The sequence below is a fragment of the Micromys minutus genome (assembly GCF_963924665.1).
Source record: "Micromys minutus genome assembly, chromosome: 21".
Classification (NCBI taxonomy): domain Eukaryota; kingdom Metazoa; phylum Chordata; class Mammalia; order Rodentia; family Muridae; genus Micromys; species Micromys minutus.
The window spans coordinates 29,207,326-29,232,653 of record NC_137956.1 but is presented as its reverse complement, the minus strand read 5'-3'; the positions used below and the strand labels follow the sequence as shown (position 1 = coordinate 29,232,653).

Below are 25,328 nucleotides of genomic sequence, written 5' to 3'. Positions count from 1 at the left end.
CAGGACCTGGGTCTCTGTTTCTAAGAATCTCCTGGTGATGCCAATGTGGCCAGCCCATGCAACATACTCTTAAGCACTGAAAATGTCATCCCAAGACCATAGACAGGGCAAAGCTTTGGCCTTTGAGTCTTTCCATCAATGGTACTTTGTTTATGATTGTCAGCAAGTTCCTTAATCCCAGACTGGGCAAAAGACAAGGGGAAGTATGTCAGGCAGACTAAGAAACTTGGGGAAATCATCACCCATATATAGACAACCCAAACACCTTCTGGATGACATCTGTATGCATGAGACACTTCCATTTTCCTCTTTAGAAAGTGAGGATGTAAGCCTGAAGTCCAAAGGCCAACTCTAGTTGAGCACTGTGAGTGTAAAGAGGAAATTATGTAAAAGTTTTGGCCTTGTGGATCAGGCTCTACAGAGGCACTATCTTTAGCCCAGAGACTTCCAGCACTCACCCTCACTGCTTTATCCTTCTGCAGGGGAAATCTGTGCATTCAAGATCCATGGACAGGAGCTGCCCTTTGAGGCTGTGGTGCTCAATAAGACATCTGGAGAGGGCCGGCTCCGTGCCAAGAGTCCCATCGACTGTGAGCTACAGAAGGAGTACACATTCATCATCCAGGCCTATGACTGTGGTGCAGGACCTCGGGAGGCCGCCTGGAAGAAGTCACACAAGTGAGCTCCCTGCCTCCCACTTTCACCCCGGGCCATCCACTCCCATTTCTTCTGTTTGCAAACTGTTCTTTAAGTACATCTACCTACAGCTCACACCATTGGTATGCTTGGAAGATGGTTTAAAACTCCCAGTTCTATTAGCATCCCTTTGCCTAGGATTGGGAAGTAGGTTATGGTGGTGATGATTGGGGGGAGAGATACTCATGTTATAACTAGTCATATTCAAAAAAGACCCAGATGTGGCAGAGGTGATAATGAGCACCCACACAAGCTGATTTCTACCCTAGGAATACTGTACCTGCTTTTCTTCTCTGGAAGAGACTTTTAGGACACCCCCAGTACTGAGTGCAAGCATTGTGTCCTCTAGAAAGCATTCCCTAACCCACCCCTCTCCTCAGACCCAGTCTAAACTTTTCCTTGCATTTCTCAAACGTTCTTTGTTTCTCTCTTTCACATACTTCTCACCTGAGTCAACACTGTTCTCTGCCTTATGGAGTTTGGCTCAGAGCATAACATAGTTGACTTCTTCCTGAGCAAAGGAAGGAGTGGATAGATGAAGGGAATGGGGAAAAGGGAGACGATGGAGAGGGAATGATGGAAATGAGAAAGATTGGTTCAGCATCGAGGCAAGAGCAGGTTGCTTCGGTTGGTACCCAGAGGGAGGGAAAGCAGAGCACTCAGGTAACAGTTGCCCCAGCCCTCGAGGCCTCTTTACTCAACATCACCTTGGACTGGACCCATGTCCCACAACACATGGTGTGATTCCTTCTTTACCATGCATTCTTCTTTCTGATTGGTGCTACAGGGCTGTGGTTCACATCCAGGTGAAGGATATCAATGAGTTCGCACCCACCTTCAAAGAGCCAGCTTACAAAGCCATCGTCACAGAGGGTAAGATCTATGACAGCATCCTTCAGGTAGAAGCCATTGATGAGGACTGCTCTCCCCAGTACAGCCAGATTTGCAACTATGAAATTGTCACAACGGATGTGCCTTTTGCCATTGACAGAAATGGTAAGTGTCCTGCAAAGATCACAGTACTGTCAAGGAAACAAATTTACTGTCCCTGCTCTCAAGACCAAGAAGGACACCCAAATGCTACCTCCTTAGAGACTCTATCTAGCTAGACACCATGACCCACTTCTGAACTTAAGTTAATGGCTCATACATAATTAGAACCTTTTTATGTCTAAACTACTTCCAGAAATCTCTGGGAACTTTGATGAATATGGTCTGAAGAACTCATAATCTCGCAGATTTCAATACAAAACAAAAGCAGTGTCCTTGATTATCTAGATGTGTGCTTCATCATCACGTTGGGCACATCTGGATGTTTTTTAATAATCTTAGTTATAACATGAGCCCCCCTAATAACCACCACAGTAACTTGCTTTCGGCTCCCAGACAAATGAGATACTAACAGAACTGGGAATTTTAAAGCACCTTCCAACCATAACTTTGTTAAGAAATCTTTAAAACTCCTGCCAACATTCCCTTAGATAATTTCAACTATAGAAGGGCCCTCCTTCCAGCTTGAATTGAACTGAAAATGGTCCCATAAAACCATTTGGATATTTCTCATCGCCACTAATATGAGTCTTATTATAGTGTACACATGGCTAGAGGTCTAATCAACTCAGTCCACTTGGACTATAACTTCATTGTAACAAAATAATACAATTTGCCGAGTACATTCACTATTACTGTGAATGGTGCATCTCCACTTTATTTCAGATAACATTTGAGTAGCACAGGATATAAAAAAAAAAAAGTTGCAAACCCTGAAGCGTTCTGTAACCAAGTGTTAGGTTTAGCAATGGGTTCAGAATGGAGCTGGAATAGAACTCAAGAGAGATACAAACTTTCCCTTATATAAATTACCATACAGCAAATGGAAGGGGGAGGGACGGGGATGAGAGAGAGAGAGAGAGAGAGAGAGAGAGAGAGAGAGAGAGAGAGAGAGAGAGAGAGAGAGAGAGTACAAAGCATGCTGGGAACTGGCTTTAGACCAAAAATTAGTTTTGAGAATCGTTCTAGCCAACATCTACAGGGGAAAAAAATTAGTCCCTTGCTCCTAAGTCTTTAGGAAGTCTTCATAATATTGAGATCCAAAGGATGGTTGCTCTGATACAATCTTCTGCATCCTCAGAACAATAGCAGGGTCCATAGAGGAAGGGAATACCTTCACCCCCACCTTCAAATAGCTTCTCATATGATCTTCGCAGCTGTTCAGACAAAAAACTAAAGGGCATGGGGCTAAGAGTTACCTGCCTGGACACCACTATTCCTAATTGTACAGGGCAGGAGATCTGTGCATGGAAAAGAGAAGGTGGGGATACTGAAGTGAGGATGAATTGTACATGTAGAACTATCCTGACCCTCACAGCTTCTCTAGTAAGCCGAGCCTACAGGCTGGCCTGTAACTACTACTACTACTACTACTACTACTACTACTACTACTACTACTACTACTACTATTACTCTCTCTCTCTCTCTCTCTCTCTCTCTCTCTCTCACACACACACACACACACACACACACACACATACACACACACTATAAAATACAAAAGTTAGTATTATGTTTTTCTCCTGAGTTTCTAGTCCCTTGTCATCAGTTGTTTGAACTGTCCCCACAAAAGCTTTGGAATTTGGGCTATGAGAAGTACATGGTAAATAGCAAGACATCTGAGTGGAGACATCTGTGATTGGTGGCCAAGCTCCATTGACCTCCTTGTTCTCCAGAGCTTCCCAAGAAAGATAAGATGCAAATTCTTCCATCTGAGGGTAAACTGACCCAGTCATGAAGATAATTACTCACCTTGATGAGCCATTCCACTAACATATGCCAATTTATTTCCCTGGCTGTCTCATTAAAAGTGAGTAATGGTCCTTTGCCAGGCCTCTGCCTCCAACTTTGGTTTACAATGTAAAGATGGTGAGGAGAGTTGACTCTCCTAGAGAGTATAGGTCCCCAGCAGAGACGTTTACAAAAGCAGCTATCCAAGTAATGAAGACAGAACCTGGGCAGCTCCCAGTCTAATGAGCTTCCCAGCGGGCCCTTATCCTTCTCTTCTGTAGTGACCTTCTCAGCTCCTTGAAGTTCTTTGCATGTGATCAGGTCATAGAAAGTGTGGCTGAATGTTAGGTGCCTCCCTTTGTCACAGGTTCTTCACATTCTTCATTCCACAGCTAAGTGCGTGCTTCCAGGTTTTCACCTTGCCAGGCTCTTTGTTTATGGGGGGAAAAGGAAGAGACAGAAGACAGAAAGGAAGAGTGGGAGATGTTAGGTAGAGTCAGAATGATCTATACCTACAGACCCAACCTCTTGCACCTATACACCCTTGACCTCCCTCCCTGTCAAGCCTTGGCAGTATCAACCCAAAACCATTGTGGGGTTGTGAAGCTGTGGATGGGGTTGTTTTTGGAATACTCACCAGATAAGCAGGGATGAGTAAGGCTATGGTCATTATATATTTCTTATTATGCCTGGAGCATGGAGTTTAGCCACTACAAACCTCTTCCGCAATGATAATTGAAAGGAGCAGATTGGAATTTAGGTTCATAAACAGTTAGATTGCCAAGGAGATTTTTAAAAAGTGGGTCCCAGTTTGTCCCCCCAACAAAGAACAAATATACAGCCATGCATAAAACACAAGACAATGAAAACATATTGAGAATAACTACACAAAATTTGGGTAAAAGCATCAGTTTCATTTTACCTATATCATCCTTTCCCACAGACTGGTGGTACCCAGCACAGGGAAAAAATTTCCTCTTACAGAGAAAATTGTAGCGTGCTGAACAATCGGCTTCTCCAGTCTTTCAAAAACAGTGCCCAGGTGACTTGCTTCAGCATCCCACTTCGATCACAGGAGAGGCCAACATAGGCAAGAATGTCAGGCAATAGCTAGAGAAAAATTAGATGACATGGGGCTCTCAGTGTCAGCCATGTGGCAGAAACTACCGTGGTCTCCAGTGGCCTGCTCTGCAGAGAACACCTGAGGCCTTCACTGGGCTCCTCTACCTCCCTATTGGTCATGACTGCATGGCTCCTATAGCTTCCATTGTTATCTTCCCCTTCAGTGTCTACAGTAGTGGATCAACACCATCAGCCACAAAGGAAGCCAGGAATAGCACATAGACATGGCTCCTATTCTCTTTTACTACTAAAGAGCACATTGTTATTCACTCCCTCAGTCTCCAAGTGTTTGAGCCACTATGGCTCTTCTTCCTCTCATCAGGAAATAACCTTGCTCATCCAGGGGTACCCAACTAGACACCAGTACAACCAGTGTATCATAAGCAAGTGACCTATGTACCCAGTGTCCAGCATCAGCTGGCCATAACATAGGTGGTTGTGATTATTCACATGAATCATTCCTGATTATTCACCTTTATCCAGGTGCCAATGGGCTAGCCTCAACTCCTTCTTTTATCAGGACTCCCAACTAAACATGTGCCTGTGGTTCTCTCATGTAGCTGTGTGTGCACCTTCCGAGCCCTTCTATCCCATCGCCAAACCCCGAAGTCATATTCACTCCTATGGCTGGCCCTCATAGACATACAGATGTGCACTGTAAGCTCTGATGCCTCTAGCTATAAGTGTGTATGGAACCACGCACCCTGCCACTGATGACCATTGGCTCAGTGTGTTCACAGTCAACCCTTGCAGCTACACAAATGTACACAACCAGCCCCAGCTGGGCTATCTCATTGTTTCACCATTGCCGTGCTTGCATTTGTAGCTAGTTCTTGCATCTGCCTGCATTCATGCTGACAGCTTAAGCTCCACTGGTACACATATACAGACAATTGTATATCTAATTGTATAACCTAACCTCTGCTGCTGGCTTCTATGAATGAAATGTGTAAACAAAGCCAACCTTTATAACAGGGTGTGTGCACTTTATCAGCCTGAGGCTGTGTGCACGTACAGTATTCTACCCATACCTACACCCAGTTGGCCTTACACCAACTCTTGTCATTGTGTGTATTCCTGCGGTGCCAGCTTATTGGCACCATTACCAAGAGGATACCAAGATGCCCCTCTGCCACAATATCCATTGCAATACCAAAAACTGCTGATATTATAAACCCCAAATTCCTGATCCAAGATATCATGTTCTTCCTTTCACACCTAGAACCACGCGCTTGATGCTACATATGGTGCCACAGTGTTTCTCTTCAACCCACACTGTGAAGGTATTTTATTTCTGAAGTCATTCCCAAAAGTCTAGAAAAGGCAGTTGAGCTGTCTTGAAATGCTCAGGCAGCTACTGAAGGCTGCAAGAGTCATTCTCACCTCCCACATATAATTTCAGTTCCAGGGGAACCAATGCCCTCTTCTGGCCTCTATACAAGTATGCATGTAGTACATACATATATGCAGGCAAAACACACAGAGATAAAAATATAACAAAATAATTCAAAGTAGTAAAAAATATTACTGACCAAGAGAAAATAATGTACTATATTGAAAGCAATAAAAAAATGATAACAAAAAACTCTGCCAACAAATGAGAAATATAATGATTTTCCAGGATGAACAAAAGCAATGTGTTCACTACCCCTAGACCCATCTTACAAGAAATGATAAGTCATCCCTTGAACTGAAGCAAAATGATATTATTTAATAATATCAAAACATATGAAAGCCATTAGCAATAATAACCACATACCAAATTTACGGCATTCTAATACTATTGTTGAGGTAGGTAGATTACCTACAAATATATAATAATGACAAAAGTATTAAGACTGAGTATAGCTAAGATCATACATGAATGAATACAAAAGCAGGGAAACTGTGATATCCAAAATACACACTTGAAGATAGAAGTTACAGAGCTTTTACTTTTACTTTTATAGAAGTTGTCAGTTTTCAAAGAGACCAGCATAACTATGAGACATTTCATGTAAACTCTTAGTGACCCCAAAGTAAACTCTTGTAGGTGCATAAAAGGGAAAGCACTAAAAGTGCACTCCTACAGAAAATTATCAAGTCACAAAGAAAGGAAAATGAAGCAGCGAATAGAAGCAGGATCTGGAAAATAATTCAAAATGACAATACTAAGCCCTGATATACTGATAATCACTTTAAGTATAAATGGACTAAATTCAACAAACAAATTTCACAGAGTGACTGAAGAGAAGACGAAGATAAAGAGACTTATCAATATTTAATGATAAGGATTGATTTATGAATACGCTAACACAATTGTAAAAAAAGACACATGCATGTAGCATTAAAGCATCTAAATATACAAAGCAAATACAGATCTGAAGGAAGAAACTAGCAATAATACAATAATAGCGGGAGTCTTTAATACCCACCTTTAGAAATGGACAGATGATCTCGATAGAAAATCAATGAGAAAACATTGCACTTAAATTATACTTTAATGCTCAATGTACACAGAACATTTTCTCAACAGCAGCAGAATACAAAGCACACAGGAGACAGATTCGGGATGGATAATATTGCAGCACAAAACCAGCTTTAAGTTTAAGAATGAAATCACATCAACCACAGCTGTATGAAACTAGGGGATAATAGCAGGAGGAAAGCAAAAGGTGGAATGTTCACAACATAGTGGAAATGATGTAACATTCACCTGACCAACCAATGGGTAGGGGGTTACCTAAAGGGGCGTGGAAGAGTGTCTGGAGACAGATAAGAGTTGATGTGTAACACATCCAAACTGAAAGTGTTGAAAAAGAAGTTCTAAGAAGGCAATTTATGATGGTAAAAATCCGTTTGTTTTTTTTTTTAAGAGGACAAAAAAAGAATTTAAGCCACTTGCTGTTGAACCTTATGGAAATCTAAAAAGAACAAAAAATGTAAAACATTGACAGGAAGTTTGGTTAACCATGATCAATACAGAATAAGTGAGAAAAAATAGATAAACAATAGGAAATAAATCAGTGAAGGATATTCTGCAAAGATAAAACTGACAAGCCTTCAACTACAGTAGAGTGATGGAAAGGAAACAGGAAAACAGATACTGCAGAAATATGAAGGAAAGTAAGATGGTGCCAAACAGAACTACGTCCTACCAACTAACTGACCTATAAGAAATGAATTCCTTCTTAGGGTCATATACTCTAACAAGGCTAGGTAAGTAAAGTGAGCAAGGAGATTAAATCAGAAATAAAATGTGGTCTTATATGCATTGATGCCCAGGACTTGATAGCTTCCCAACCATCTACCAAATATTTAAAGACTAACTAGAACCAGTTCTCAAACTCTCCTTAAAAAATTAGAGATAAGAAAGTTCTTCCTAACTATTTTTAAAGGCTGACATTAACTCTATGCTAAAATCAGATAAGAATACTGCATTAAAAACAAGGATGGACCAATACCCACAGGAACTTAGAAGCAAAAATTAGTCCTCAACAAAATACTAGCATAATACCTTAGTTACTTTTACTGTGGTGACCAAATGTTCTGACAAAAGTGACTTTCAGGAGAAAGTTTATTCTGGCTCACAGTTCAAGCATGATTTACCTTGGTGGAGAAGATGGGGCAGCTGGTTACATGTCTTTAATGATGCTGATTTCCTTGACAGCTAGTTACAGATGCCTCGTTGCCTCTCTCCTTGCCTGGAAGTCTAAGCTTGCTCACATGTCTTTCCTCTGCCAAACATATTATCTTTAATTTCAGTGTCAGACAAGTTCTCATGAAGCAGCAGAAAAAAGTCAGATTCTTGGATGAAATATAATACAAATTGACCCCAATTCAACAATAAGAATCTGTGTTCTCCTCTAAAACCTTATAAATCAGGTCTCTACTATTTATGTTTCTTCCAGTATTGTCTTTAAGCCCACCACTACCAGAGTGTTTCATTAAGCTCTTTCTACAGTATTTAAGGGATTTTATAACCCAGAACTCCAAAGGGTTCCAAGTTTCTTCCACAAACCAGTTCCAAAGGCCTAAGAACTACATGGTCAAGTTCATTTTGCATACTATATAGAAAGTCCCTATTTATCATTATGAAACTGTATCCTAGTTACTTTCTCACTTCTGTGATTAAGATACCTTGACATAAGCAATTGAAGGGAGAAATAATTTGTTTCCACTTATTCTTCCCAGGGCATTGTCTTAGTCAAGTTTTTGTTCTATTGCTATGAAGAGACATCATGACCACAGCAACTTCTATTAAAAATTTTTTTTCATTGGGCTGGTTTTATTGTCATGGTAAGAAGCATGGTGGCACACAGGCTAACATGGTATTGAAGAGTTAACTGAGAGATTTACAACTGTGAAGAGAGATCACTGCAGGCAGCAGAAGAATGAGACAGTGGGCCTGGCTTGAGCATTTGAATCCACAAAGCCTACCCCATGTGATGTACTTCCTCCAACAAGCCACACCTCCTAATTGTTCTAATCCTTCTCAAACAGTGCCACTCCCTAATGACCAAGCCTTTAAATCTGTGACTCTATGGTGGAGGGCATTCTTATTAAAACCACTGTAGGGCTATAGTCCATCCTGCAAGGAGGGGCTCCAGGTATGTAAGGCATGGTGGCAGGAATGGGGGGCTGACTGCGCATATTGTATCCTCACTCAGGAAGCAGAGGGTTAACAGGAAATGAAGATGGGCTATAAAGCCTTAAGGCTTGCCCCCAGTGACCCCAGCGAAGGCTCACCTCCTACACATTCTGTAAGCTTTCCAAATAAAACCATCAGTTAAGAACAAAGTGATAAAACACATGGACTGATTGGAAACATTTAACATTCAAACCATAACACATACTAAATTCAATAACACATATATATAACATATACATATACCACAGTCAAGTGAAATTTATCTTTGGGATATGAGGAAGATTCACCACACATGAATGAAATGATGTAACATACCATATTTATCAAATCAAAGACAATAACATATGAGCATGTTGATAGATGCAGAAAATATATTTGACAAAATATCCAAACTTCTTAGCAAACCAAGAAGACAGGCAACAGGGCAAGAAATAAACAAACATTTAACTGAAAATATTTTTTCAGTAATAAAGGAATCAGCAAAGCAGGAAATCAGCCTACAGAATAAAGAGAATATTCAAAATCTGTATGCACAGTAATGAGTTATGCAACACATACACAGGATCCATCGAACTCATTAAGAAAATAAGTGCCAAGCACCTGAATAGACTTTCTCCCAAAGATAAAATGGCCAGCAGGCATGAGAAAATATATCCATTGTCACCAACAAGAAATGAAACACTAATTAAAACCTCAATGAGATGTCACCCCTCAACTGTCATACTGCCTTTATCAAAAAGCCAAATGCTATAAGGTGGTTGAAGAACAGAAAGCCTTCTATATGGTTGGTTGGGATGTTCATTTATACAACCATCCATTATAGAAAACAAAAATTAAAAATAGAATTACTATGTAACTCTTAACACTCCCTGGGAAATAAAATGGCTTTCTTGGGGTGACAATGCATGCTCATAATTTATTGCAACAAAATTTGCAATAGCCAAGACATAGAACCCTAAGATGTCTGTAAACAGATGAATAGAGAAGAGAATGAAAGACACACACACACACACACACACACACACACACAGAGAGAGAGAGAGAGAGAGAGAGAGAGAGAGAGAGAGAGAGAGAGGTACAGACATGTACACCGAAAACTATTCAGTCTTGGAAGAGGGGAAGTGGCTCAAGTGTAATAAGTTGGATAGCTATGGGGTATCACATTTGGTGAAATAAGCAAGAGAGAACAACAAATACCATATGATCTTGTGTATGCAAGAAGCTAGGAGAAAGTTGAACTCATAGTAACAGAGAGTATAATGGTGTTTACTAGGGATTTGGGGGTGGGGAAATGAAAGACATCAGACTGTCTAAGCATTCAGTTATACAGGGAATCAGTATTGGGGACCTAATGACAGTGTGGCAACCATTGTTGCTATGGTTTATATGCATTACAATTTGAATTTTGATGACTGTAGATCTCAAGTATTCTCAGACATGTACAGATAACTATGTGAGGTATAAATATGTCAAATATTGAAGTATTGATTATGGGAGTCATTCCATGGAGTACAGTTATATTAAACTCTCACACTATACACTTGTCATGATAAGGATATAAACAGGTACCCAAAATGTTCCAGTGTTAAGACTTGGTCTCTAGGTTGTGAACCCAAACACTGAGAGATGATAGTGGACCAGGAAGATGCTGACCTCATCCTTAGATGACCTTTCTGATGGCATTGATAGGAGAAGGGCATGGGAACTGAGAGGAGGCCTGATTGAAAGAAGCAGGTCACTGGGCAAATGCCTTTGTAGGGTATATATGTCCACAGCCCTTCTCCTGGCTTTCCCTGCTTCCTGTAACACTATGAGGCAAGCATCTCTGCCAACCAGTGCTCTTAACATTCTGCCTCATCTCAGGCCCAAAAGTAATGGAGTCAACTGACCATGGACTAAATCCCCGAAGCCATGTCTTCAAACAGAACTTTTCCTCTTTTGAATCATTCCTATCACACGTAGGTCACAGTGACTGAAAGGCTGACAACACCATACCCTAAACATATAGGGGTTGTCACCTGAACCCTATAAATGTGAGGGAGGCTCACAAATGCCTTCTGGGCTGGGAGGAGCAGGGATGAGAGTCCTTGACAACTTAGATCAGCCTTGTCTCAAAGGTTCATTAGTAAAGTTGGAGTTTAATATCTGAATAAATTGATACAACAAGGAACTTGCTAGGATGCAACACTTAGATGAACCGTGTTGTGCATGTCTGCAGCTTGTTGTCCTTGGACAATTTCCTGGAACCAAGTTCTAGATGAGGGATTGATTCTGAAAAGGTCTGGGCAATTTCACAGTAACCGCCATAGATCACCAAGCCCATTTCCAGAAGGGGCGGCCACACTGAAATGCCACCTGCAAAAGGGTGAAGAGCCGTGTGCTGACTTCACCCTTCTCACCTACATTTTATGTTTTTAAAAACATAAAGCAATAATAACTTAATTGATATGTGAGGTAAATTTTGACTGGCCCTTAAGGGTTAACCTTCAAGGTCATTTAGACTTTGATCAACAGACTGCTGCTCACCTAAGATTACTGTGGCCTGGTTCTGGTAAGCAGCCAGGAGGTAGAAACTCACTCATAGGTGGAGTAAAAGATACATTTGCAGCAGACACACAGATGTTGATTTTTTTTTTTCCCTCTCTGAGCTTTCTAAGCATTTTTTAGACGTATGTCTTCTCCCCAAACAACTCTCTCCCATGCAACAGTGGGTCACATTATTATACCCTCATTTGTGACCTAATGTTTCAAGTTCTTTGCTTTGAAAGTCATTTGCACATGCATGGAGTTGTGGTGGTGGAGAAAGTAAATTAGTCTCCCAGACAGTTTCATTAAGGCTTGTTCCGGAAGTAGAGCTGCAACAAATTGAGCCAAAGATTCCGTTTGTGTGTTTATTTTTTTGCTACAATCAATAGCGCTTTGTCAGCTTAATGTTATGCCAGTTGTCAGCACTGAGCCTTCCTCTTTTAAGGGACAAGAGTTTCTAGAGTCATGTCATTTTGAAGGAAGAGAAATACTTCTGTTCAAAATGCAATCAGGTGCTGCAGAAACATTTCTTGGGATGAGTTTAAGGTACTTCTACTTGGCAGCGTCTCTCCCTGTGGTAAAGACAGCTTCAGACACGTTCATAGAGTCCACAGGGTGGTGGTTCTCAACCTTCCTAAAACTTAGACCTTTTAATACAGTTCCCCATATCATGGTGACTCCCAACCATAAATTGATTTTTGTTGCTGCTTCATCGCTATAATTTTTCCATTATAGTGAATCATCATCTTGGTCTTAGGTGACCCCTGTGAAAGGGTCATTCCACCTTCAAAGGGGTGAGGACCAACAGGTTGAGAACTGCTGCCACAGAAACTGCTCCCCATGTCAGGAGCCATCCCAGACCGGTGCAAGCCTTCAGAGTTACACCAACATGAGAAAGAAAGTACAAGGAATTCTATACATCAGACAGAAATGCAGAAGGGTAGCAACCCCACTTTTACTCAGAAAAAAAATGGCCCTGAATCAGTAGATGCTGTTGTGTTTTTGAAAATAGCTGAGAGCACACATCAAAGGTGTGTTTCCGCTCCAGTGTCTTGGGTATGTTTGTATGCTCTCTGACACTTGACCAGACTCCACTCCCCCACCAGAATGTGCTGGAAGGTCTTTAGAGCAAGTCTTTAGAGCAAGGTTTGGTTTTCTAAGGTTGTTGTGGCTGCTGTTGTAGTACATTACCCCAATCAGGATGAATAATATTTAAGTGTTGAAGTAAAGTGCTAAGGAAATGTAAAATAGATATCAGACACAACCATTCTGTGTTTGTTGGTTTCTTTTCTTGTTTCTCTTTTCATAATTTTACTTTGGGGTAAGAAGAGATAACATCTGAGCTCATATTTTCTGTCAATGCCAAAATCAAAAGTAGAGGGAGGGAGGGAGACATGGGGAGAAAGAGAGATGGTTGGAGAGAGAGAGAGAGAGAGAACATAGGGAAGAAATTGTTCCCAGAAATTGAAGATCTTCATGTCTAATACTAAACATTTAAAAGTATTGAGTTTGGCCTTTATTCACAGATACCCCCACTTGGAACAAAATAGCATTCCATTGAAAAAACAAAAATTAAACAAACAAACAAAAAAACCTAGCCAATTTAAGTTTTGCTCATTAATGACCAAATATTTATTTCTGATCATAATATTAAATTCCCCTGAGCAAATACCCATGAACAGCTCTGAATACATGTTTGGTCTCTCTTGGAGAAGAAAAATGTCTCTTTCCTCAGGGTGAGGAATCTGTTATTCTGTGCGGCTTTCAGAAGGGAGGTCACACATTTTCTTATTGATTTTACTTCCTATTTGGTAGCAAAATAATGTGAGAAGAAGCAGTGAGCTTTCTTGGCGACAAGCCCAGATGCTAAAAATGATGTGCCAGGATATTGTCTGGATTCCATCTCTTTCCCAGAAACTTTATGGTAGATGAGTATTCTGCCCTATCCCAGAGGCACACGTGTACACTTCCAGGGTAGTTTCTAGCAACCTACTACTTGCAAGCACGGGCCAGTTAGACTCCAGACATTGCTTGGAATTCTCTAGCAGCCCCATTACACAAAGATGACCCAACCCAGTGGTCCCCTGGAACCTACCACCAAAGTACAAGGGGATTATGGGTGGCAGCCATGCTCCTATTTGCCTTTGTTTTCACAAAGAGGTGGGGGGGGGCATCATTCCATTCCCTCTGTAGGCTGATGGGATGGAAAAGAGGACTGGAATAGGTGAAGCCTACTCTACTTGATCAGACATGAGTGTGTGTGTCCCTGTTCTCCAGGCAACATCAGAAATACCGAGAAGCTGAGCTATGACAAGCAACACCAGTATGAGATCCTGGTAACTGCTTATGACTGTGGACAGAAGCCTGCTGCTCAGGACACCCTGGTGCAAGTGGATGTGAAGCCGGTGTGCAAGCCTGGCTGGCAAGGTGAGTCTTATTGATATTAGTCCTGCTATAGAGGGTGCTGGATATGCCCACAAATCTTACAACACTTGTCTAAAGAGAGTTTTAAAGTATAGTTGTATATTTTCACAACTCTTCCACGATATCATCTGCATTTTACAGTTAAGAATGTCAGAGACAACTCAGCTCTAAAAACAACTCTCCCTTCCTCAAATTTCTTCACATTTCAGAGCTTGGGAGATATTGCCAGGGTCTGCTGACCCTACCCAAGGGTGCTGAGCCTGACTGGTGTGTGTCAAGTTTCTCATTGCTGCTCAATACAGAAGGATTGTCTGCTAATCCTCATGCACACCATACGTTGGGGGCGGGGGGAGAAGGATGGAACATCTGGATGAGGGGGTTTCTGGAAGCCTGGTGCAGGGAAGGGAAATGGTGGCCCTCAGTGGGGCTTTGTTTTGTGTCAGTTTAGATTTTTCAGGAAGCAAAAACAGAGCATGTTCCACTCATCTCCTAGGTGACAGACTGCTGGGTGTTAGGGAAGTCAAAGGCAGCTGCATAGATGGCTCTTTGTGGAGAACCAAGTGGTCTTTAAAAAATAACAACAGCGCTAAATGGCATCACTGGTTCTGTTGACCAGGGAGGGATGTTATTCTTATCTCTGCGTTTGGTGCAGACTTACTTTGTTTCTTCTCCATATGTTGAGGATGCTATTACTCAGTTCTAATTCCTCATAATCCACAGTGCTTAGCAAGCCACTCCTCTGTGGCTTCTGCTTGCTGATTCTTAATGATGTGCCTTTAAGCCTCTGGTCTCATTATTTACCCTCTTTCTATTAGTCACACATGCCTCTGTCAAGCTCACTGATGCCAAACCATCCTATAGTGCCAGCCACTCACTCTTAGTGCAACCCACCACAGCTGGACTGGGCAGTCAGAATGCAAAGACCCCTGTGGCTGAGACACTGCCTGGACTTGTTCAGAAGGCAGCTCTCCGTGAACTTCTACAGCGCACCCTGAGCTCCCATTAACTTAAAGGAGAGAGCTGGGAACCCAGGCGTTCATCTCTGAGAGAGCTGCTATTGTGTGGACTTAAAGTAATGGAAGGTGTGTGTGTGTGTGTGTGTGTGTGTGTGTGTGTGTGTGTGTGTGTGTGTGTGTAAAACAAAATACAGTACCTTGGATCAGTATGTTTAGACTCAAGCAATAGAGAAAGACAGACATGCTAGCCAGGCATAGAGAATACTTTAAATATAATTCTTACAATATCGTCACCCAAGAAGGTGAAGTGTTGGGGTTGGGAATTTGAAGCCAGCCTGGATTATAGAGCCAAACTGTGTCTCAAAAAGGAAAGAAAAATTCACCCTCCCCCACTGTGATGGAAGAAAAGAAAGAAAAGAGCCAGACAGGAATAGGAAACTGGTTTTGCAACTTCAGGAGCTTGAGCTCTAAGCTCTGGGAGGCAGGATTCTGCCTGGTTTACTACTACACTGCTCAGGCTTAACACAGTACCGGACTCTCATAGATGATGCTTAAAAAATGATGAATGGATGAATACCTGAGCAAGAAGTCACTGTTTTATTTTAACCTGCAAAGATCATCAGTGAAAGACTAGCCTTTCAAAAGAAAGCCCGGAAAGCAACAAGAACAAAAACTTATGCTTTGTAAGCACAGAGCTTGATCACCATGGAGTTTTAAGTGGGAAAAGCAAAACATGAGGTTGTATCTTAAAAAAAAGAAAAGAAAAGAAAAGAAAATGATCCCAGTACTTTTTGACTTTGACAAATGAGGCACCTACAGACTGTGGGGTAAGTGCCCGTGCCTACATTTAAACATTATTTATAGTTTGTACTTGTTAAATCTATGCAGATTTAGTATTAAGTGTATGAATTTTTTAAAGCTTGTCATCATGCTTAATTTTGTGTGTGAAGGGTGTGCCAGGCACCTACCCTGTCTCATGTAACTCTGCTGACAATGAGTGTAAGTGAGACCCTCATAGTGTTAAGAGGATTAATGAATAGGCAGTGAAATCTCAGTTTAAAAAAAAAATCTCTTTGCTGGTACAAAGAAAAGAGGAAAGAATCTGTTCCCTGAATCAGTTCATCATGTCAGGCAGTGATTTACACTCGTGTAGTATTAGAATCAGCTGCTTCCTCGTGGCTCCTTGCCTAAGCTGGTGACTTGTGGTAGCAGATGCTGTCATGGTTTATGCATTGAGAGCCTCTCCCTCCAGCTCACCTACTATCAAATCCCTCTCCCTCTTACTACCCCAGTAGCCTTTCTAATTATAACTGGGCTCTCCAGGCTATTTGTTGTGTTCAGGAGTGTTTATAGTACCTTTTAGCCACTTGTCACACTTGCACAAGCATGCACATATGTGTACACAAACACACACACACATGCACACACGCACACACAGGAACTCCGGAGAGCACTTCTTTCACCCACCTAACATCTTGGTCCCAGCTGTGTAAGCACCTCTTACCTCCAGCCCTCCCACCCCATTATCTCTTCTACCATTGGTCAGCTCCACAGGTTATCATCTATATGGATATTCTTCTCCAAGGAAAAACTGTACTCAGATGGCTCCAAGTGTGTTTCTTGCTTTGTCCAGTATCCCTGCTTTGCAGGACAACTTAGAACGAGCTGTGTCTTGTGGGTTTCTTTGTTTCCTGCAGACAAGGCAGGGCAGCTCATAGTGATGGGTAGAGAGGTTAGCCTTTACCTGAAGCATGGACAAAGAAACACTTTGTATATGGAAGAAGATCCCAAAGAGGAGAGAAGAGTAGCCTAGCTTTCAGAAACTGTTCTGACTAGAAAATGTAGGAGGCAGGATTAGAGAGGTTGGGGGTAAGGCTGAGACCTTGAAGTCAGAGTAAGGAGCCTCTTTGAGCTGCAAGCCCTCTGACCCTATGAGGAGTCCCATGTTTGTGCCCAGTGAGATTCCCTGTAGTCCTGTAGGAGAGCATTGGCCCCTCCCCAGTTTACTTCCCACTAGCAGCCCAAACCAGCAAACACAGCTTGGCAGCTAGAATTCTTGTACCTGTTCTAAGCCATTTCCCTGCAGGCAGGAGGGGATTGCAGTACAGTGAAAGCAATCCATCATGTTCTGAAGCCCTGCCTTCCCTGGAGCAGTCCCAATCTGCACCCCCACAGAGCCTTTCCTGCAGTCAGCTTCTCCCAGGGAGTTGTCACAGCTGAGCAAGGGGACCTCTCTTAGGTGGAGCCTCGCCAAGCCCACAAGGAATCTGCTCTCAGACCCTAGTGATATCCAGAGCAGTCTGTCACCATAACTTCCCCCCACCCACCCAACCCCCACATTACTTTTCTCTGTCCTTGGCCTTACCTGTGTATGAGACACTGGCTCTGCCACCAACTTTATTACACACTCCAGCCAAGGTGTGGTCTCCTGAGACTATGGATGGTTTCCCAGCTTCTGTCCCCTTTCTGTGGTTTGCCCTTGACTTCTCAGAAAGCATATGGGTTCCCTGAGGGCAGAACTATTTGCAATAGCTTCTGACATTGAACTTTCTATCACTTACACAAAGACAGAAGACTCACTTGTTAGCTTCACTCCCCAGTGTGTGGAGGGGGACTTACTGGGAATCTAGCTGGCAGCAAGAGAAGGGAAAAAGGATTTGTATGCAAAACAGGATCCTGGGCATGTTCATCCTTCTCACTTTTGAGAGTGACTCAGACAGTAACAGGGACAAGTGAAAGGGGCAGCTCACTCCATGGAGGTCAGCAGGCTTTACTGGTGAGACCATTCCCTTTTATGCTTGTACAGGGAGGAGGTCTAAACTGCCTCTTTGTTTTACCCAGCAGTTGGAAAACTGATGTCCTTAGAGGCAGAGCCAAGTGTGGGATGAAGGACTATATCGTGACACAGCAAAGAGGTCTACACATAGGACAGAGGTGGGCTGGTGGCACCATGCCTCTCCTACAAGATGTTTGGACTGCAGTCATCTTGGTGTGTCATTTCCCTCTGTTGTTGGCTGCAGTTTTGTCGGTTGGCCTGGGTGTTGTAAGTGGACATGAAGCAGGATCCACACCTGTGGGGAGCAGATTAATCCCGAGTCAATATATATTGTTGCCATGATGATGGTTGTGGGGACTTAGGCTGCAAAAGTTACCCTGGTTCTCAGTTGAGCTAAGTGGGAACTGTAAATGAAATGGTAGAAAGCTTCCTAGTCTCCCCAAAATCAGGAACTTTCATGTCACCTTGAGCACCACACTGCCCCTTGGGGCATTGGGTATACCCCAAATCGCTCCTCCGAAGGTGAGGTAGACTCAGCCATGCCCCAAGTCCCTCCTCTTCAGGTAGACATGACCATAGATCACATAAGCTCCAGGCAGAAACAGGGAATATGTAGACAGGGTCTTCCCAAGCTCTTAGGCCAGACCACCAAGAAGTACTGGTTTCCAGACTCCAAACCATTTCCACACTATACATACATACATACATACATACATACATACATACATACACACACACACACACATGTATATATATATATGTGTATATATATATATATATATATATATATAGAGAGAGAGAGAGAGAGAGAGAGAGAAGAGAGAGAGAGAGAGAGAGAGAGAGAGAGAGAGAGAGAGAGAGAGAGAGAGAGAGGAGTTGCTCAAGAGTAAACGTGTGCAAGAATCATTCTGCCACCTGTTTTTAAGAGCTGTTAACACTGCCATTTGGGAAGAGATTTTTCTCTCCCAAAGCTTCTTACCTCTCCATATCTTGGCTCAACCTGGCCCGACACCTCGTGGCACCGGGCAAACTGAACCTATCAGTGGGATTGGCAGAACCGGTTTTCCCCTTCTCTGTTCTCTTGAGCTCGTGAGCTCAGCTGAGCCCAGCAGTGGAGGTGGAAGAAGTCACTTACACCTCAAGCCAGGGATCTGTGTGGGACTTCTGGCCCGAGGTGTCACACATGATCATAGAGAGGGAACCCAGTACCTCTGACCACAATACCCTAGACCAAAAGAAATGGCCAAGCCTTCCCCAGATCAGGATCAAGGAAAAGACAAAGGAAAGCATTCCCCTGGCCTGGTCCATGTGCAGATGTTGACAGTGTTTATAGGAAGTGTCAATAGTAGTTCCCTCTTCCTTATATTAACAGCCTAGACCTGCTGCACTACACAGACAACCCCCCTTCCCAGAGAGAATAGCTAAACCAGCCTTTGCTCAGATGTATCAATGATATAAAATAAACACACCAAGACTCTGGCTGCTACTGCTGCTGTTGTATCTCCATCAGAGTGCACGACCCACCCACTCTTGGCTTTTTGTAATCTGTTATTTTTTTTTCATTTCCTGTTGGCCCAGTTAGGCCAATCCCTAAGCTGTACAACTCTCAACAAATACTCACTTATGAGTGAGAGAATTCAAAGGGTAGAGTGGGTGGTGGCAGAATAGCAGTGTGGCCTCACGGGGATGGAACTGAGCCATAGGACCTCATGGACCCCTCACTTGGGTATCAGTCTGTCCCTCAAAAGCTCATTTCTTGTTCAGTTGTTGGTCTGGAGGTTTTGTATATTTGGTTACATTCTGTCTGTTGTTTGTAGAAATGCTGTCCTTGCCCATACTTTTCTTTGTGGTTCTTTCTGCTTCCTTGGTTCTCAGACTGACAGCATTATCCTCAATAACACCGACATCCCAGATTATATGATTTATACCTGGTCCTGCCAAGTGAGACCCAAACCTCACTACTTCACTTTCCCTTCAGGCAAGATGATACCCTACAAAAGACAGCATTGGAGATGGGCCTTTCTGGTGGCCCATCACTGTCTGTTCCATGGACTTATAATTCACCAGATAACCAGACAAATGGATCTAGGCTTCCCGGGATGCAGAGTCAGCTCTCCAATCTCCAAGAGATTCCCCTATCCCTGAGCAAAGGTCTCCAGGATATTAGTCATAGCCAACTCAGCCCTTCATCCAGCTCAACTACAAGTTTCTCCATGGGCCCAGACAACCTTTTTGATGATGAATCATATTAAAATAAAAATATGAAAGATGAAGCCATGCAGTTGAATACAGTCTCTGTGTTCTCTTGGGTTTGAAGGATTCTTCAGGTATAGCAAATCATCTCAGATGTTCCACTGTGTCAGCAGGCCAGGTCTCAAAGGGAAAAAAAGTATGACATTTGGGAAGGGGGTGATTTTCAGACCTGAATGTCCCCCACAGATTATGCAGGTGCCTGGATAAAATACAGGTCCAGATGTAGTAAGATGAAAGTAGGTCTGAGTACTATAGGTGGATAGCGTTGAGATTTGGTCTTTTGCTGTGTATTGTAATCATAAGTATAGGCAGCCAAGACTTGGTCGCCCTGAGATCAGAGAGTCCACACATAGACCTAAGTGACACTATGTGACCTTGCCCCCAAGTTATTTCTTACTGGTAAATATAGATGCTGACAGCCAATAGATGGGCAGAAGAGACATAGTAGAGTTGAGGATTCCTAACTTAGGGCCAGAGGAGAACCAAAAGGAGAGAAGAAGGTAAATAAAGGAGGAGCCACCATGGGTTAGGTGAGTCATGAAAGCAGCCCTGGGGGCTAACCAGTTGGAGTTTGGAGCAGTGTAGATGGAACATAGTAATACCTTATGGTTATTAATAGAAAAATACAATTTAATAGCATAGATATCTACCCAACTCTTGTGCTGTTTAAGGCTTATTATAAATATAAAGGTTGTTTGTGCCTTTTATCCAGGAACTAAATGGTCAAAGGTGGGATAGAAACCCTGGATTTGGTTAAAAAAAAAATCTACAACAGGGTAGACTTCATTTTAAATAAGATCATGAAGAAGACATAATCAAGGCCACCAGAATGTGTCTATAACATTTGCATTGTAAAGATAGTGGCAGAAAGGCTATGGGTTGGTATTAATTCTCCTATTTTAGTTGCCTCATTAGAGAAAACTGACATGTGCATGTGCGCGCGCACGCGCGCGCGCGCGCACACACACACACACACACATATATTTGTGTGTATATACATATGTGTATATATATACATGCATACATACATACATACATATAAAAAGATGCAGGAGATGTTCTTAGAATAATATTTTCTTGTCTACCAAGCAGTTCCCTTATTATAAAAGCAGGGCCTACAAAGACCTAATCTAGATATGACCAATCAGAATTCCTAGCCTTGGGAACAATGACACACTGAGGATGAAGAACATGGTGTAGAGCCCTGTACGAGTGCCAGTGAAACTCTGAATTTAAAACAGGCAGGCAGAGACCCTGGGGAAACCCATGCCTGGCTCAAATCTAGATCATTATGTGGCTTTGAGCACAGAAGAGAAGGTTGTTACAGATCCTACCAGTTATTGGAAAAGTAGGAGGGACCAGTATGGCCAGGCATGGAAGAGGAAGACTAGACTGACCAAAGGGGTGGAGATCATGGAAGAAAGACTTCATTGTCATTCTGAGGTCAAGGAGAAGCCCCAGAGACTTTCCTGTGTCCATAGCCTTATCACGGATCTCAGGGAGGAATGGTTTCCCTAACCACCAAGGTGAAGTTGAGTGCATAGGAACCGACTAAAAAGAATGATTATGTATGAGTGCACTTTGCTAAAGCCAAGTTCTTATTCCACAACAAATTTAAAGTGCTTGGCTGGAAAGGCAGTTAGATTTGTAGTCTTACCCTAAGATTTCATAACTGAGGAGACCAAAGATGCACTTGGGTGGTCTGAAGCCTTCTCAAGGATATACCTCAAACTCCTGTCAATATGTTTGTTGCTAGAGTTTCTCCCACAGGCCCAAGCATGAGAGAATAAAGCCCAGCAAGGGATCAGCTGGCTTCTTCTCCGCCTTTTCTAAACCTCAGATTAATAATGGAGAGTTTTATTTTCTGAAGGAAAGTGATTCAAAATTGTGGGTGATGGGCCCTGCGAGATGTTCAGATGACAGCCAAGTCTTTCAGAGCTGAGAAGACGGAGCTCCATCTGTCAAAGTGGGTGGTGATGGTATGGTCCTGATACACTGGGCTCTGCCAGGGGCACAGAGTACAGGAATGCTCCCCGCTTACCTTTCATAGTACGCTGGGTGTCCGAAATGCCCCCATTACACTAATGACTCATTTTAAAAGAATAATTCCCTCTTAAAATGCAAATACCTCCTTCAGAAATGATGGATTAAGCCAGAGTTCTGAAAACTGTAGCCTGTACGTACGTCTAGGGAAACACTTGTTTTTGTAGAACTATGAGCTAAGGTGATATATTTTTATATTTTTAAATGGATACCAAAAAAATCAAAAGAATAATATTTTATAGCACAAGAGCATTATAAGAAATGCAAATCTGGAGGCCTAAAGGTTCCCTGAAATCCAGCCCCACCCCTTGCTGGTTGCATATGGATGCCCTGAAACAGTAGAGCTGATAACAAAGGACACGTGCCTCTCAAAATCTAAATATTCACTTTCTAGCTCATGGGGAGTTGGGTGGGGTTAAAGTTAGTTATCTCACAGGCCAGAGGACACAGAAAGAACCTACAACTTGGACAGAAAGCTTCAAAGGCCACTTATCATGGGTCAAGTAGATATCACCTTAACCTCAAAGAAAATGCAGCATGAACATTCCCTACTTTCCTTTCCATTCATGAGAATAGCACCTAGCTTATTTGAAGCTCATTTCCAGGTAACCAGTCCCTTTATCTTCTAGTCCCAATTTCTGCCTCCTCTGCCCCTGGGCTTCCCCTGACCTTCACTCTCCTCTTTGGGCCTATAACCTACTCTCCCCCCATCTCTGTCTGACCTTCAGTCTTTTTACAATCTTCCTCCGATACCATCCCTCTCTTTCCCACACAATGCACCCCACACAGAAAAGCTCTGGAGCCCTAGAAGGTAGAGGGATCAGGGATCAAGCACAAGCTATTGATTTCTGAGCTGGACATGGAATGTGGACCGGACTTGAAGATTAGCTTCACTCCCATCTGGCCTCAGGATTTGTTTCAGACATTTCTCTGCCCTAGATTTGGTCTCCTCAACAATAAATTATTTTTTTTTGTTGGATTGGTACAACCAAAGGAGATTGCTGTGTAGAAATACATTGTAATATTTAAATGATTGTACAAACAATGCTATGATAAAAATTGGGCAACTAGGGATGTCCTACAGGTGAACACGGCCTATAGAATGCACCAAGACTTGGGTTGATCAGCGTACCACACATGTTGGACTAGAACCAAGGGAGGCAGTGAGAAAGCAATACTGTCCCAGAGAGGCAGGGGACACAGTCCCAGCTTAGCTGTCACTACTCTGAACTGGAAGGTGACCCCCATCTGGCCTTCGCTCCCTTCATTCAAATTCCCTGGGATTATAAAAGGCACCTATGGAGGGCCTTGCACAGAACCCCATAACATGCCCAGCAAACAGTAGCTCGTTTGAGTTCCCTTTTCTCTGATTTTTAAAACCACAATGGGCAATTTTGTCCCAAATAACTAGCACAGGCCTGAGTGCGGCTGGCTGCTAGAGGGTGACCCTGAGCTTCGCCTTTGCTGAGAGCTGCCAGGCAAGCAGCTTGCTCTGGCTGCGGGCCTCATGGGGCACTCCGCTATGAATAACGACCTGTTTTGACATCTCTGACACAGCCGATCATTAAGGTGCAACAAATGGCTCTGTAAGGGATGCTGGTTTGCCTACTCAGTGGCATCCTAATGTGCTTAAAGACCTGCTGGATCAAAGTAGCATGCTCCACCTGGCCCCCGTGTTTGGAAGAAATGGGCCAATAATCTCAGCCCTGGGGGGAGGGGTGGATGGCCACAATCCACACAGTATTAAAGAAACAATCACTATAACTCCTGCTGTCTAGATAATCACTATTTGCCAAGTGGCACCTAAGGGCCAGGTCCTCTTTAACACATCCTAAAAGATGCTTATACATTTATAGATGAGGACACTGGGGTTAAGGTTTTCCACAGGGTTCATGATATCTAGGCCAGTGCCATCTTGGATACTAGGCTCTCCAGCCTGATCATTTGTGACGCTTCAAAGGAAATGCAAGACACTGTTATCTTTGGAGCACTGCAACACAGCTATGCAAATGAAGAATTGCACTCAGAGCTATCTCATGGTATCATTGCACAAGACAGATTTAATGAAAGACCAGGGCTCCAGGATGGTGGGTGGGGGGGTGTCACTTCTTTCTATAAGCCCACCACTGAGATCTGTCTTCATTCAGGGTTTACAGTTCCAGATATCCATCAGCTTCCTTGGGTGACCTTTTGGGAACCACCAAGGGAAAGGGCTGAGACAAAGACATACATGTGAAATGCTAAGAGGAGAAACCAACGACTAGGATCCTGTGCTCTCTCTGCCTTACCAGTTCGTGCAGCTGGCTGAGTCACGTAGTCAGCAGACTGTGTTTTCTACCGACATAGCTTGTAAGTTCTTTCATATAGCTATAGCCACTGAATGTTCCCCCATAGGAAGTTGGAAGGAATAGAGTTTTTGCCTCTTACATCAGAAAAACCTGAGTTCAAGTTCAGGGTCTACTACACCTTGACTACAGAGCACTGGAGTAGCCAATTAGTCACTCTGAACCCCTAGAGTATAGTATCTGCAAAATGAGGCTAATGCCAGCCCTTACCAGGAGGCTGTCACAAGGAAGAAATATGCTGTGGGAGTGACTAAGCTAATACTACTAATAATAGGAAGCAATTCCTGGAATGAACAGAAGCCACTAATGTATCTGGGGAGTCCGGCCATCTTCTTGGTCTAGCTTGCTGGCTGTGCCACCTTGGACATCTCAGCCTTAAGTCTGTCAGGGTGAAATGAGCCTCCTGCTTATGTCTTCCCCAGATGGATACCAACTGTTCTGATGACATGCATAAGAGACCCAGCAAAGACCTGTACTTTCTCCTTGCTCTCTGTTGTCAAGTGGAAGAGAGCCCAGCCAGCTTTGACACCATGTTGTCTGTACACTAGCCAGACAACCGATCATTAAGGTGCAGTTTCTGATGACCATGGCCCAAGTAGCAGGCAGGCCAGACCTCTTCTTCCTACTTCCTGTCTTTATCTGAAGCAGGTAAAATAAGCCCCAACTCTCCCCACATCTATCACGTGTTCTCTTGGTAGACGGAGAGAACTCTGGATTTACATTGATGGGTGATGTCACCTTCGGGGCTCTGATGCCACCCTACCATGCAGAGGGTC

The 25,328-nt window shown here is 43.0% G+C and overlaps 1 protein-coding gene across 1 annotated transcript in view; it reads left to right on the top strand.

Moving 5' to 3' along the window:
- CLSTN2 (calsyntenin 2) overlaps positions 1-25,328 on the top strand; it is a gene marked incomplete at both ends in the record, with an annotated part of 550,546 nt that overhangs the window by 418,109 nt on the left and 107,109 nt on the right. Inside the window, 3 exons of the mRNA XM_080934098.1 lie at positions 483-678; positions 1,484-1,692; positions 14,033-14,182. Coding sequence (XP_080790224.1) covers positions 483-678; positions 1,484-1,692; positions 14,033-14,182 — 555 coding nt within the window. The remainder of the gene's footprint in view (positions 1-482; positions 679-1,483; positions 1,693-14,032; positions 14,183-25,328) is intronic.